Consider the following 14,193-nt stretch of genomic DNA (forward strand, 5'->3'; position numbering starts at 1 on the left):
TTTTATAATGAAAGAATTGTCCAGAATCTTTTTTTTTAATGGGGTAGAGGCAGTAAAGAGAAAAAAAAAAAAGCTGCAGCATTACTCATCTATTCAAATCCCGCGGTTCCTTTCGGTTCTGTAGCTTTATAATTTATGTGGCTGTTGCAGCCAATCAGTTGGTTGCCATAGATTCCCATTGTGACCGCTGGCACCAGTGATAGGCTACAGCGATCACTTGAATGATTGATGTAACGTCACCCTACAGGACCAGGAAGGCACAATCAGATTGGTGGTATTTAAAGAGGGGAGTAATGAACACACTTTTCCTACTTTTACCATTAAGTTAAAAAAAAAATCCAAGACACCCCTTTAAACTACAGAGGAAGCAGCGGACTTGGAGCTCTAGATTAAAAAATGAAAGCTTGGACCTCTATGAAAATATTAGCACAGAATTTTAGACCCAAGTGGATTAAAACTTGTAGCCGTACTTTGGTTCCTTTTTATTAAAAAAAAAGTGAACCTACCCTGTGTAATTGTTATCCAGATGTTTTCAATGAAATTTTACAGGATTATAAATGTTATCTTTTTTTTACAATATAATCTCTCATGTTACTTATATACACTTTTTCTTCCACAGATTAATATTTTCATTATTTCACCAACTTAAAAAAAAAAAAAATAAAAAAAAAAAAAATAAAAGATCCTGTAAGTTATAGGGGGTTGCACATTCTCACTACCGCTCCTGGGTGGGGTGGGATGAGAGACTTCCATTATAGGCATTGCAGCATTTGGATCCCCCAAAGATACATGTTGTTTATGGGACAACCCCTTGAAGGAGGGATGCGATCACAAATAAAATGAACTGTGGATTTCATATTCTAGCAAACTCGCTTCCATCAGGACTGTAAAGTATGAAAGCAAAACTACTCTGGCCAGAAGCGAGAGCACACGACAAAGTGGATAATTTGAAAAACTAATTTTTACAGCATTTTTTTTTCTTTAACACACTCACATGCAAAAAAAAAAAAATGAGGGGAGGCGGAGGAGTGGTAATGCTAAGTTTCATTCCTAATGCAAAAGTCTCTGCTTCCTTATGAAAAAGCAACATCCGCTGGGACACTGAAAGAAACTGCAGAGGACACAGGGCAATCAGGGAAAAGATGACTCCAGACTTATTTTGTAGATGTAGATGGCCTTGGACAGAAAGTGTTACCGTGCCGTGTAAAGTGCCTATCGAGGTTGTCTAAGATGGCGATTGTAATCTGCAGTACATCGGGGTTGGCACTTGTGTGGTCTCGGATGAGATGCAGCTTTTCTAAGCCTCCTTCTTCAATCAGCATGCTGCAGTACCGAACAGCTAAAACAGGTAGAGGAGGCAGAACGTTAAATTGCAGCAGTCTACAAATAAATATAAAAACGGAAGCAGGAAATTTGCAAAACTTTTCCAAAGTACATACGGTTTTTGCTACAGACATGCTGCATGGCCCAGACTGCCCAAAGCTGTACGCCAGGTGTGCTGAAACAGGCGAGGAGAGGGAAGAAGGGATTAAAAGACCTGCAAAGAAGAAGAGAATATGGAGAATTTACATTGTAATCTTAGAAAGTCACCATGACATGAAACAGCTCTGATGTTCTCTAAACCCCGCATTCACTTTAGGCTATGCGCCCACGATGCAGAAATGCTCCGGATTGTTTTCCTGAGCGTTTCTGCATCTCCCTGGCAGGAAAAACGCATGCGGATTGTACATGCGGATTGCACATGCGTTTTTCCTGCCAGGTACAAGTGTTTGTGAAGCGTTCTTCACATGCATTTCCGCATGCGGGTTGTCACGCGCTTTCCAAGCGATTTTAGCATCACTTGGAAAGTGCTTGACAACTTGGTCACACTATATAAATCCATGCAACCGGCATATATAGTGTGACAGAAAGAATGGTAAAAAATAAAAAAAATAAATCTATACTTACCTTCCGATGGCCCCCGGAGTCTTTATTCGCTCCGTCCTGGCTTGCCGGCAGCTCGCGGTACACTGAAGGACCTTCCGTCACATGACTAACTGACGTCAGCACAGGTCCTTCAGTCCACCGCGATCAGTCGGCAAGCGAAGACAAGTGCACCGCGGGCCATCAGAAGGTAAATATAATATTTATTTTTTGTTTTATTCATTTTTTTACAGGTTCTATGGTACCCGAGTCTGGAGGAGAGTCTCCTGTCCTCCACACCCGGGTACCATCCGCACATTGAAATGCATGGATTCCGCATGTACAGATGCAGTGATGTGTAATCCATGCGTTCCAATGCAAGTCAATGGCGGCGAAAACGCAGCACTTCCGCAAAATAATTGGTAGTGCTGCGTTTTTTTCCGCAATGATAATCCGCAGCGGAAATTTCCGCAGCATGGGCACATTGGGGAACATGGCAGGCCTTCTACCAAGCGTTTTTGAAGCGTTTCTGCAGTGGAATTGCCACTGCGGAAACGCTTAAAAAACGCATCGTGGGCACACAGCCTTAGACAACCATCGGCCGAACATCTTACTCTACCATACACAGGAGAGCTTGCTCTAGAGTGCTCCCCTGTTCTCTATGGGAGAGCCACTACCAGACATCTCTGGTGGTGGCTTATCTCTTAGGGAAGAGTTAAATGGCCGTACAACTTGAACAAGAATCGCAACGCAATGCTCGGGCCGGCCGCCTGCCCTCCCTCCCAGCCTGAGCGTCACAGCTCGGGCCGGCCGCCTGCCCTCCCTCCCTCCCGGCCCGAGCGTCACAGCTCGGGCCGGCCGCCTGCCCTCCCTCCCGAGCGTAACAGCTCGGGCCGGCCGCCTGCCCTCCCTCCCGGCCCGAACGTCATAGCTCGGGCCGGCCGCCTGCCCTCCCTCCCTCCTTAGCCCCCACAACATCACCTGTTGATTCAGACATTAGAATAATGTTACGGGAGCCTTTAATCTACATCTAGTTCCGCAAGATGGCACCAACTGTAGACACGATATCAGGATGTTTGGGTGCCAGATGGGTCAGATCAGTAATGCCTCACCCTCTCCACTTCATAGGGTTACCTATATATGCTTTAGATGTACTACCAGTCCAGCGGTAGGCAGTACAATTCAATTAGTCTTTGCTGCTAATGATCTATTTTGTAATTTTAGATAAAAATTAGAGTAGATTTATCAATTTTCATCTAGTTATTGGTTCCTTATTTGCATATAATGAAAGCTGCCATCTTGATTTTTTATTTTTTTTTTTTAAATAAAGACACGAGAAAACCACATCAGCTGCAGTCGCTCTGTAGTTCTCAGAAGATATTGCAGCCAAATAAATCTGCACAGAGGTTCCTTTGTGTGCATGTTAGTGTGGATCAGACAGCGGAGGGTTTATCTGCTTCACACAACAGGTAATACTGATGATGATACAACATAAAACAGCTCTTGGAACGGGATTTTCCTGCTGTCTACAATAACGGCTTTCATAAGTGGTTGGGGTCCCAATAGGCAGGTGAGCCATCATGGGACCGGACAGTACAAGTAGGTGCAGGGCACACGGCGAAATCTACCATAATTTAAGACCGTAAAAAAAAAAGTGATCGCTGAATTCTCTTAATAAAGAGGACCAATGGATCAGATTAACGTGTCTTGGGATCTTCAGCACTCCCAAGGTAAGAAGCTACAGTGGACATCACAAGCAGACAATCTTCCAAAGTAAGAGAAGTCTGCCTGCATGATACAATTTTATGGAGTCTAGCAGCACCAGCATGACTGTTCAAACTAGCACAGGAGCAAAACGCGTCCTTGGTGTGTCCGAGCCGCTCAAGGAAGAACAGGGTGCAGAGAGATGAAAAACAAGTAGGTGTCAAGATGCCCTGAACTGATCAACCATGCATCGGGTGTATTAAGCACCTGTGCTTGGTTTGAACAGTCATTTTGTGCCAACAAACTCCTTTTTAAGGAGTATGATGTAAGAACAATCATTCCCAATGATTGGTCTGAGTAAACATGGCAATGATAAGCGGCTGAGTGAGTAAGAGAGTCTTCATTAGCAGCACATCTTTTTAACTGAAATGGGGAAACATGCAGCTAACATTTTGCAAATTTTATAGGGGCCGAGCGGTTGTATGAACGATTTTTCATCCACATACAATATCAACCCAAGTAAATGGGCTTTTAAACGATCATCAATTAACTTGTTAAATCAACAATTGGCACTTGTTGTTGGTGAGAAATGACCATTAGCCTCCAATACACACTATAAGGACAATAGTACTGGAGCACTGTAGATCACACCACAGGAGCTATCACTTCCAATTCTGCTTTCAGATGTTAATATGGAGTCTGTCCCTTTGCAGCTAAACACCTCACACTCTTTTGGGAAGGCTTTCTACAAGATTTTGGAGGGGGTCTGTGGGAATTTTGACTAGTCATCCCAGAAAAAAAAATTGTGAGGTCAAACCCTGATGTTGGACGAGGGGGGCCTGACTTGTTTAAAATGTCTTGCACTGAAGCATTAAAATTTCCCTTCATTGGAACTAAGGGGCCAAGGCCAACCCCTTAAAAACATTTCCATAGTATCATCCCTCGTCAGCGGCACAATGCAGTCAGGGGGCAACGTTCTCCTGGATCACCAAACCCAGACTCGTCCATCAGACGCCAGATAGAGAAGTGTGATCCGTCACTGCACAGAACACATCTCCTCCAGAGTCCAGTGGTGGCGGCTTTACACCACTCCATCCGACGCTCCGCATTGTGCTTGGTGATGTATGGCTGCATGCAGCTGCTCAGCCATGAAGCTCCTGGGGGCGCAGTGTTTGTGCTGATGAGGAGGTCTGGACTTTGCAGTTATGGAGTCAGCAGAGTGTTGGTGACTTTTCTGCCCTCTGCTCCTCAGCCCCCCCGTTCTGTAACATTACGGGGTTTACACTTCATGGCCGATTTGCTGCAGTTCCTTCCACTTCTCAATAATATCATTCACAGGTGATGGGGGAAGATTTAGGAGGAAGAAATGTCATGAACGGACTTGTTACCCCGGTGGCTCCTATTACAGGACCGCGCTGGTATCAGTGAGCTCTGCACCACCGGCCGATCTGTCACATGTTAATAAGGGCAGACTGCAGGTGAGGGGTCGGAGGTTATACATCGGGGGCAAGGGTCCGGATGTGTATATTTGTGAAATTATGTCATGCCCTTATATATTTAGAGGGCCAACAATGTAATGTGTACAAGTGTCTCTGGACTGTTCCCGGACAGCAGATGTTAGACGAATCCACCATCACGCATGTCCTATCCTTTGTAGTTTCGGAAGGAGCCTGGATCATGAATCTTATGTACTGATATCTTTCATTTATATGTGTTTACGGCCACATTTAGACATAATGGTGAAGCAATTCTTACCTGTACGCCACCATCTCACACTCTGGTGTTGGCCAACTGAGTATGGCAGAATGCTGCGGAAGACAGATACATAAAAAATTAGGACTATGCAGTGGGGTGAATGATAATTAGACGGTTGACACCCGTGATATTACATTCTTATATATATACTTTTAATGATTAATAAATTAATACAAAACTAAAAAATAAAATTCAGTGCAGTATGAAATCTCATACTGCAGAATTTGAAAAGATCATTACATTTTTGATCTCTATGGATATGTTGGTTGTGACTCACAAGTTGCTCCAGCAATTTATCTCGCAAGCTTGAGCTTAAGGTCCAGGTCTCTTCTCCCCGGGACACGAGGTGTGCGATTATCCCAGCAGCGAAGTAACTGACCTCCACTTCCACACTATGCAGGAGCTTACTGATCTGATCAATAAAATCCTTCCACATCAGTTCTGAGTGCAGCTCCTTCACCTCCGCTATATTGTTCTACAAGTAGCACAGAGACAATTGTGGAAAAAAGAAAAAAATAATTATATTTAAAGTGCAAAACACCACAAATCAGCAAAACTACTCGATGACATTAAAATAATATCGGAACATTTAATATCTGAAAATCACTAGAAGCTGGTTACGGATAAGATTAATGAGCGTCAATTTGGTTCATGTTTTTGGATACACCCATAAGTATGAGGATACATCCCGTAAGGGAGTTCTGTTCCTAACTCCTTTACTAACTACCGTATTTTTCGGACCTAGATTTTAGAGGCGGAAAATAGAAAAAAAAAATGTAAGCAAAAAATGTGGTCATGATGCCCTGTTAAGGGGGAGGGGGTCTGCTGCTGAAACTGTTAGGCTGCGTGACCACTGTGCGTTTTACAAGCGTTTTTTTGCCGCGGAATTTCTGCAGCGAAAACGCTTAAAAAACGCTTGGTAATACGTGCCCCATGGTCCGCAATGATAATCCGCATGTGCTGTGCACATGCTGCGGAAATTTCCGCTGCGGATTATCATTGCGGAAAAATACGCAGCACGTCCATTAATTTTGCGGACACGCAGCGTAATCGCCGCCATTGACTTGCATTGGACCGCGTGACATCCGCATCACTACATGTGCACAAGCGGATATCACACGGTTCAATGTGCGGATGGTACCCACGTCTGGAGAAGAGACTCTCATCCAGACCCGGGTACCATAGAACCTGTAAAAAAAAGAATTAAAAAAAAAAAAAAGGATTATACTTACCTTCCGATGTCCTCCCGCTGTTTTCTCCCCTCCGTCTGGTCTGCTGTATGGGTCGCGTTGTTGTGAAGGACCTGCCATGACGTCATTGAGTCATGTGACCTGTCACATGACTCAATGACGTCACCGCAGGTCCTTCACACCACCGTGAGCCTCCCAAAACACCGGACGCAGTGGAGATAACACCGGGACGACATCGGAAGGTGAGTATAATCTTTTTTTTCTTCATTTTTTACCATTCTATTCTTTTTTTTAACTAACTTGGTCACACTACTATAAATCCATGCCGGTTGCATGGATTTATATAGTGTGAACAAGTTGTCAAGCACTTTTCCAAGTGATACTAAAATCGGTTGGAAAAGCGCTTGATAACCCGCATGCAAAAACGCTTGACAAACGCTTCTACCTAACGGGAAAACCGCATGTAAAAACCGCATGCGTTTTTCCTGCCAGGTAGAAGCGGAAAAAATATGCAGCATTTCTGCATCGTGGGCACATTACCCCTATAAGGCTATGTCCCCCAATTCGGTGAATATCCCCCATCCTGGTATATATGGCCCCCTCCTTCCTGTTATGCATGGCCCCCCTCATCCCTCTTCCTGGTAATTATGGCACCCTTAATCCTGTTATGTATGGCCCCCCCTCACACCCATCCTGATATGTATGGCACCCTTAATACTGGTATCTATGGTCCCCCCCTCACACCCATCCTGGTATCTATGGCCCCCCTCATCCCTCGTATGTATGGCACCCTTAATCCTGTTATGTATGGCCCCCCTCACACCCATCCTGGTATCTATGGCACTTTCATTCCTCTTCCTGGTATGTATGCCCCCCCCCAGCTCATCCCTGTATGTATGCCCCCTCCTCATCATCCTCATATGTAAGCCCGCCCCCCCCCATCATCTCCATATATACAGTGCTAGCCAAAAGTATTGCCACCCCTGCAATTCTGTCAGATAATACTCCGTTTCTTCCTGAAAATGATTGCAATCACAAATTCTTTGCTATTATTATCTTCATTTAATTTGCTTGCAAGGAAAAAACACAAAAGAGAATGAAGCAAAAATCAAATCATTGATCATTTCACACAAAACTCCAAAAAAGGGCCGGACAAAAGTATTGGCACCCTCAGCCTAATACTTGGTTGCACAACCTTTAGCCAAAATAACTGCGAACAACCGCTTCCGGTAACCATCAATGAGTTTCTTACAATGCTCTGCTGGAATTGTAGACCATTCTTCTTTGGTAAACTGCTCCAGGTTCCTGATATTTGAAGGGTGCCTTCTCCAAACTGCCATTTTGAGATCTCTCCACACGTGTTCTATGGGATTCAGGTCTGGACTCATTGCTGGCCACCTTAGAAGTCTCCAGTGCTTTCTCTCAAACCATTTTATAGTGCTTTTGGAAGTGTGTTTTTGGTCATTGTCCTGCTGGAAGACCCATGACCTCTGAGGCAGACCCAGCTTTCTCAAACTGGGCCCTACATTATGCTGTAAAAATTTATTGGTAGTCTTCAGACTTCATAATGCCATGCACACGGTCAAGCAGTCCAGTGCCAGAGGCAGCAAAGCAACCCCAAAACATCAGGGAACCTCCGCCATGTTTGACTGTAGGGACCGTGTTCTTTTCTTTGAAAGCCTCTTTTTTTTTTTTCCCTGTACACTATGTTGATGCTTTTTGCCAAAAAGCTCTACTTTTGTCTCATCTGACCAGAGAACATTCTTCCAAAATGTTTTAGGCTTTCTCAGGTAAGTTTTGGCAAACTCCAGCCTGGCTTTTTTATGTCTCGGGGTAAGAAGTGGGGTCTTCCTGGGTATCCTACCATACAGTCCATTTTCATTCAGACGCCGACGGATAGTACGGGTTGACACTGTTGTACCCTCGGACTGCAGGGCAGCTTGAACTTGTCTGGATGTTAGTCGAGGTTCTTTATCCACCATCCGCACAATCTTGCGTTGAAATCTCTCGTCAATTTTTCTTTTCTGTCCACATCTAGGGAGGTTAGCCACAGTGCCATGGGCTTTAACCCCTTAACAACGGGTGACTTATTAGTACGCACATTTGGCCTCCCTCCGGTTCAGTGAGGGCTGCTGCGCTGAGCCCGCACTGAACCGAGCACATGTCAGCTGATTCTTACAGCTGACATGTGCCCGCCACAGCTGCGGGTGTAATCGCGATCCACCCGCGGCTGTTAACATGTTAAATGCCGCTGTCAATCTCCGACAGCGGCATTTAACGCGCGCTTCCTGGAAGTGCGTCCTAAGCCCCGCCCACCCAGTCACGTGATCGCGGGTCACCGATGGGTGGGCATGACAACCCAGGGTCTGCAGCAGACACCTGTGGTTGTTATGATCTGGTCGCTATGAGCGCCACCTAGTGGTCGGCGCTCATAGCACTGTATGTAGCAGAAACGATCGGATAGTTGCTGCTTCTAGTCTCCTATGGAGACTATTGAAGCATGCAGTAAGTGAAAAAAAAAAGTTTAAAAATACAAAAAAAAATTAAAAAAATATAAAAAAAAGTTTAAATCACCCCCCTTTCGCCCCATTCAAAATAAAATAATAATAAAAAAACCCCACATACACATATTTGGTATCTCCGCATTCAGAATTGCTCGATCTATCAATATAAAAAAAGAATTAATCCGATCGGTAAACGGCGTAACGAGAAAAAAATTCTAAACGCCAGAATTACGTTTTTTGGTCCCCGCAACATTGCAATAAAATGCAATAACAGGCGATCAAAACATCATATCTACCCCAAAATGGTATCAATAAAATCTTCAGCTCGGTGCGCAAAAAATAAGCCCTCACCCAGCCCCAGAACTCAAATTTTGGAATTTTTTTTCACCACTTAAATATAAAAGAACCTATACATGTTTGGTGTCTACGAACTCGTAATGACCTGTAGAATAAGAAGGGCTGGTCAGTTTTAGCATTCAGAGAACGTGGTAAAAAAAATAAAAATAAAAAACAACGGTGGTATTGCACTTTTTTTTTGCAATTTCACCGCACTTGGATTTTTTTCCCCGTTTTCCCGTACACGATATGGTAAAACTAGTAATGGCGTTGAAAAGTACAATTCGTCCCGCAAAAAATAAGCCCTCACATGGCCATATTGACCAAAAAATAAAAACGCTACGGCTCTGGGAACAAGGGGAGCAAAAACGGAAAATGCTCCAGGGCTTAAACTTCTTGATGACACTGCACATGGAAGACACAGGAACATTCAGGTCTTTGGAGATGGACTTGTAGCCTTGAGATTGCTCATGCTTCCTCACAATTTGGTTTCTCAAGTCCTCAGACAGTTCTTTGGTCTTCTTTCTTTTCTCCATGCTCAATGTGGTACACACAAGGACACAGGACAGAGGTTGAGTCAACTTTAATCCATGTTAACTGGCTGCAAGTGTGATTTAGTTATTGCCAACACCTGTTAGGTGCCACAGGTAAGTTACAGGTGCTGTTAATTACACAAATTAGAGAAGCATCACATGATTTTTCAAACAGTGCCAATACTTTTGTCCACCCCCTTTTTTAGGTTTAGTGTGGAATTATATCCAATTTGGCTTTAGGACAATTCTTTTTGTGTTTTTTCATTGAAGACAAATTAAATGAAGATAATAATACCAAAGAATTTGTGATTGCAATCATTTTCAGGAAGAAGCTGAGTATTATCTGACCGAATTGCAGGGGTGCCAATACTTTTGGCCAGCACTGTAAGCACCACCCCCCCCCCCCATCATCCCCATATGTATGGCCCCCCCCTCATCCCTCTTCCTGGTATGTATGGCTCCCTTCATCCTGGTATGCTTGGCACCCCATGATCCTCATCACGCTGCACAGAAAAAAAATATCATTCTCACCTCCATCGCTGTGTCCCACTCTGTGCCGGAATAGTCACTGCTCCCCTCGCCGGAACTGCGTGCGTGGGGAGCAGTTACCATTCATTCTCCCTAATAGAGCACACGCTGTGGCCGCAGCGTGGCTCCTGCTGCGCTCAGCAGTCAGCGAGCCCGCTATTAAAGGCCATGAATATTCACCACACTCATGGGCGTGGGGAGCAGTGAATATTCATTTTCTTTAGTAGCGGGCACCGTGTAGGCTGCAGCAGGCGGCTGATGCCTCCTGTGCCCCGCTACTCAGCCGCTGTCGCTTCCCCCACCACCCACAATATTTATGTATATTGGACTATGAGACGCATCCCCCACTTTCCTCCAAAATTTTGGAGGAAAAAAAGTGCGTCTTATAGTCCGAAAAATACGGTATTCAAAGTCTTTCTAATTGCTGAACAACAAGACTTAATGTTAATATACCATACACCTTAGGCCGGTTACACACATCCTGACACAAACTCAACACAGTCCAAAAGGCTGAGACATGGATGTGTGAAACCGGCCTTAGACAGAGGTTGTGTCCATATAAATGGACACTCAGCTCGTTAAACTTTCATGTGAGGAATAAGTAACTATCAGAGACATATGGATTGTCCCCCTTAAGAACAAATGATAGGGCATGCTAAAATCCAACATGCCCGATACTTCTTACCCATGACATTTGCTTTCAGAGGGGAGTCAGGGCACCCCCATATACATTAGTTGGGCAGCAGTTTCACCTGACAGGGAATTTCATGTATATGACCACTTTTTGTGAGCCCATACCTTAGGTAATCATTTTATTTAATGGCCTTCGGCTCAATCTCGAGCCTTGTGGACTTGATGGCTGAACAATCTGTAGTAAGATTGACCTTGTGCAAGTCTAGATAAGTCCATCAGGGTCTTCTCTGGCATTATTGTCATAGTATCAAGCCATCGGGTTGCTGGTCTTCCTCTTCGCCTTGTTCCTTCTATTCTTCCAACCATAATGTCCTTCTCCAGTGATCGCTCTCTTTGTATGATAAGTCCAAAGTAGGCAAGTCGTAGCTTGGTGATCTTGGCTTCAAATGACATGTCTGGCTTGATTTGTTCTAAGAAGTCCAAAAGTGTTGTGCACGAGCGGATAACTTGCAAAGATGGCAGTAAAGAACTATCCCTGTCCAAACGTTGTCTGCGATATTGCAAGCTTCAATGGAGCCGAGATGGAAAAACTCATGTACATGTGTGGTAACATTTCGCGAAGAAAACAGCCACGCTTTTTCTAATCCTGAACGACCCCTTTAAGCCAACTGTCTCTAAAACATGTCAGAAATAAAGGATCACAAACGGATCCTGCTAAGCCAGATAAGATTTAGCTTCTTGAATTTTGTCGCGAATCAGATTCCTTGCCGTTTGGAAAAATGAGTCACTAATCCATCTCAGAAGAAACAGCCCTAACGTTATCATCCGAGCTGTTTGCAGCCACGATCATAACAAGTGCTATCAAATGCATACATTACGTGCAGACAAATGGTTAACATCTTACCAGCAAACCCAGGACCTTCTGTTGAATGGAAGACTCTGATGGAAAGGTCTTGGAAAAGAGAGAACAGGGAATTATTAGTCTATATACAACTCGGGATCGGAGTTTCTCTCCGAGGAAGGTCAATATTTGCTGAAGATTATATTGAATTTATCTCAACTCAAGAACGTGCTGGGTGTGCGCGCGGGTACAGGACCACGCGCTGGGTGTGCGCGCGGGTACAGGACCACGGAGCAATGAATGATGTGATTATAATCTCTGTACAGAGCTGCGGAATATGTTGGTGCTATGTAAGTAACATAGAATAAAAACGTGCCAATTCTCCTTTACCTCAAGGACCTTCATGAATAGTTCCAGGCCTTGGTTTTCTATAAAATGTCGACAGGTGGTCGGCGATTCATCCGTCAGGTTCCACAAAGCGCTGAGAGTGAATTTCAAGGTGGTGTCCACAAGACTCTGGCCAGTCTTTTGTCGCACAATTTGAAGCAGTTGCTTTGGAAGGAAGGGGAAAAAAAAAAGACATTTATATGCATGTAGCAAAACCGCCATAAAAATGGACAATTCTTAAAACAATACTGACTAGGCAGGTCCAGAAAATAGTAGAAAGAAAAAATAAACCATCATCTTGCACTCTCTGACCAATAAGTGTTTCAGGCAGAATACTATTTCCAAACTAGGCCTACAAGTCATTCCTAATTCCTAATAGTATGTCTTAGATCGGGTCTGAGCCAACACCATACCGAGCAGACGCCGTCTGCATTATACAGCTGGCATCTGACTGTAAAAGCAGCGAACAGTGCTAGCTCCGATCACTACTGATGAACCATTTAAATTCTGTTGTCCATCACTGGCAGCAATAATTAAATTGTGTGATTGCCAAAGCAAGCATTCATATGCTACAATTGTCCCCCACCTCCTTATGCCACAATCGCAGGGTGTTAATGGGTTATCATGGCAGCCAGGGATCACTGAAGGCCCTTGTTGTTACCCTCTTATCCTTTGAAGCCCAGCCTTTGGGCATCACTGCAGTATCTAATACAAGTGATCAAACGATTGCAGGATCACGTCCCCTATAGAGTCACATTTTTTATTATAATATATATAGTATTTTCCCCTTTTCGCAGTTTACAAGTAAAAAAAAAAGTTAAATATTGATCCATATGATAAATGCTATAAGGCAAAAAAAAAACAATGTATGTACCCTAAAATGGTATCACTGAAAATGTCAAATAAATAAGCCTTCACAGCCAGATAAAATGAAGGTGCAGCACTAAAATTGGCCATCACAGGAACAAGTTAAAACATATTGGGAGCGGAAGTGCAAGAGTTTTAAAAATTCAGTAGCACCGAGATGAGCTCCGTTATGTCACACTATAAGGGAAGAGTCAAACGGCCGTATAACATCGATGAGGATCACAATGCAATGTTCGGATCGGCCATCCTGAGCGTGACCACTGCATAAAAATACCGTCTGTCACACTCGGGTGTGTAGAGCTGCCGGTCAGTCTGAGCATGGCGTTGATCCTTGCTCGTGTTCTACGGCCGTCTGACTCTTCCCTAACAGTTTGTAAGGGAACCACATACCCTAAAGGAATTTCAGTTTGCAGATTTATCAGGAATCTATAAACTGAATGTGCACATCCATTCCAGGATGCCCCAGAAGGTCTGCACTACGTACCCGCACGATGAAGAGCTCAGCTCCCAACTGTGCCGTTTGTTCAGTTGATAGCTGTAAAACAAAAGGACACATCCAAATGTTATTTTGTACCTTATCAATACTTTCTATGCCAACTTAGGAGGGTTTTATTTCAAGGGGAAAAGGAGTGAAATTGGAGAAAAGAAAGAAAATGTAATCATGAATAAATTCCCAAATATAGCACTTTACATTTGTGTTGTCTAAAATGTCTATCACTATAGGATTAAAATAACCACTAAGAGAAGCCTGTTCTGAGACTTTAACAGGACAGGAGCCTGTGAGCATGTGCAGTGGGAAGCTCCACTGCTGTGACCTGGAGATGACCTTATCAGCATGTGCAATAGGAAGCTTCGCTGCTCTGACCCAGATATGACCTATACCATGAGCATGTGCAGTAGGAAGCCCCACTGCTGTGACCCGGAGATGACCTTATCAGCATGGGCAATAGGAAGCTCCGCTGCTCTGACCCAGATGACCTATACCATGAGCATGTGCAGTAGGAAGCTCTGCT

At 44.1% G+C, this 14,193-nt stretch overlaps 1 protein-coding gene across 1 annotated transcript in view; it reads right to left on the reverse strand.

The window, feature by feature from the left end:
• Window positions 1-14,193, reverse strand: part of LOC141156912 (protein zyg-11 homolog) — a 22,810-nt gene continuing 8,617 nt past the window's right edge. Inside the window, exons 8-14 of the mRNA XM_073643463.1 lie at window positions 13,665-13,715; window positions 12,317-12,478; window positions 11,990-12,037; window positions 5,639-5,836; window positions 5,362-5,414; window positions 1,440-1,537; window positions 1-1,339 (exon numbers count right to left, since the gene is read on the reverse strand). Of these exons, the coding sequence (XP_073499564.1) occupies window positions 1,155-1,339; window positions 1,440-1,537; window positions 5,362-5,414; window positions 5,639-5,836; window positions 11,990-12,037; window positions 12,317-12,478; window positions 13,665-13,715 (795 nt within the window). The 3' untranslated portion in view covers window positions 1-1,154. The remainder of the gene's footprint in view (window positions 1,340-1,439; window positions 1,538-5,361; window positions 5,415-5,638; window positions 5,837-11,989; window positions 12,038-12,316; window positions 12,479-13,664; window positions 13,716-14,193) is intronic.

This window comes from Phyllobates terribilis, unplaced genomic scaffold (assembly GCF_046119375.1).
Source record: "Phyllobates terribilis strain yellow unplaced genomic scaffold, ASM4611937v1 Scaffold_8__6_contigs__length_399053987, whole genome shotgun sequence".
Lineage (NCBI taxonomy): Eukaryota > Metazoa > Chordata > Amphibia > Anura > Dendrobatidae > Phyllobates > Phyllobates terribilis.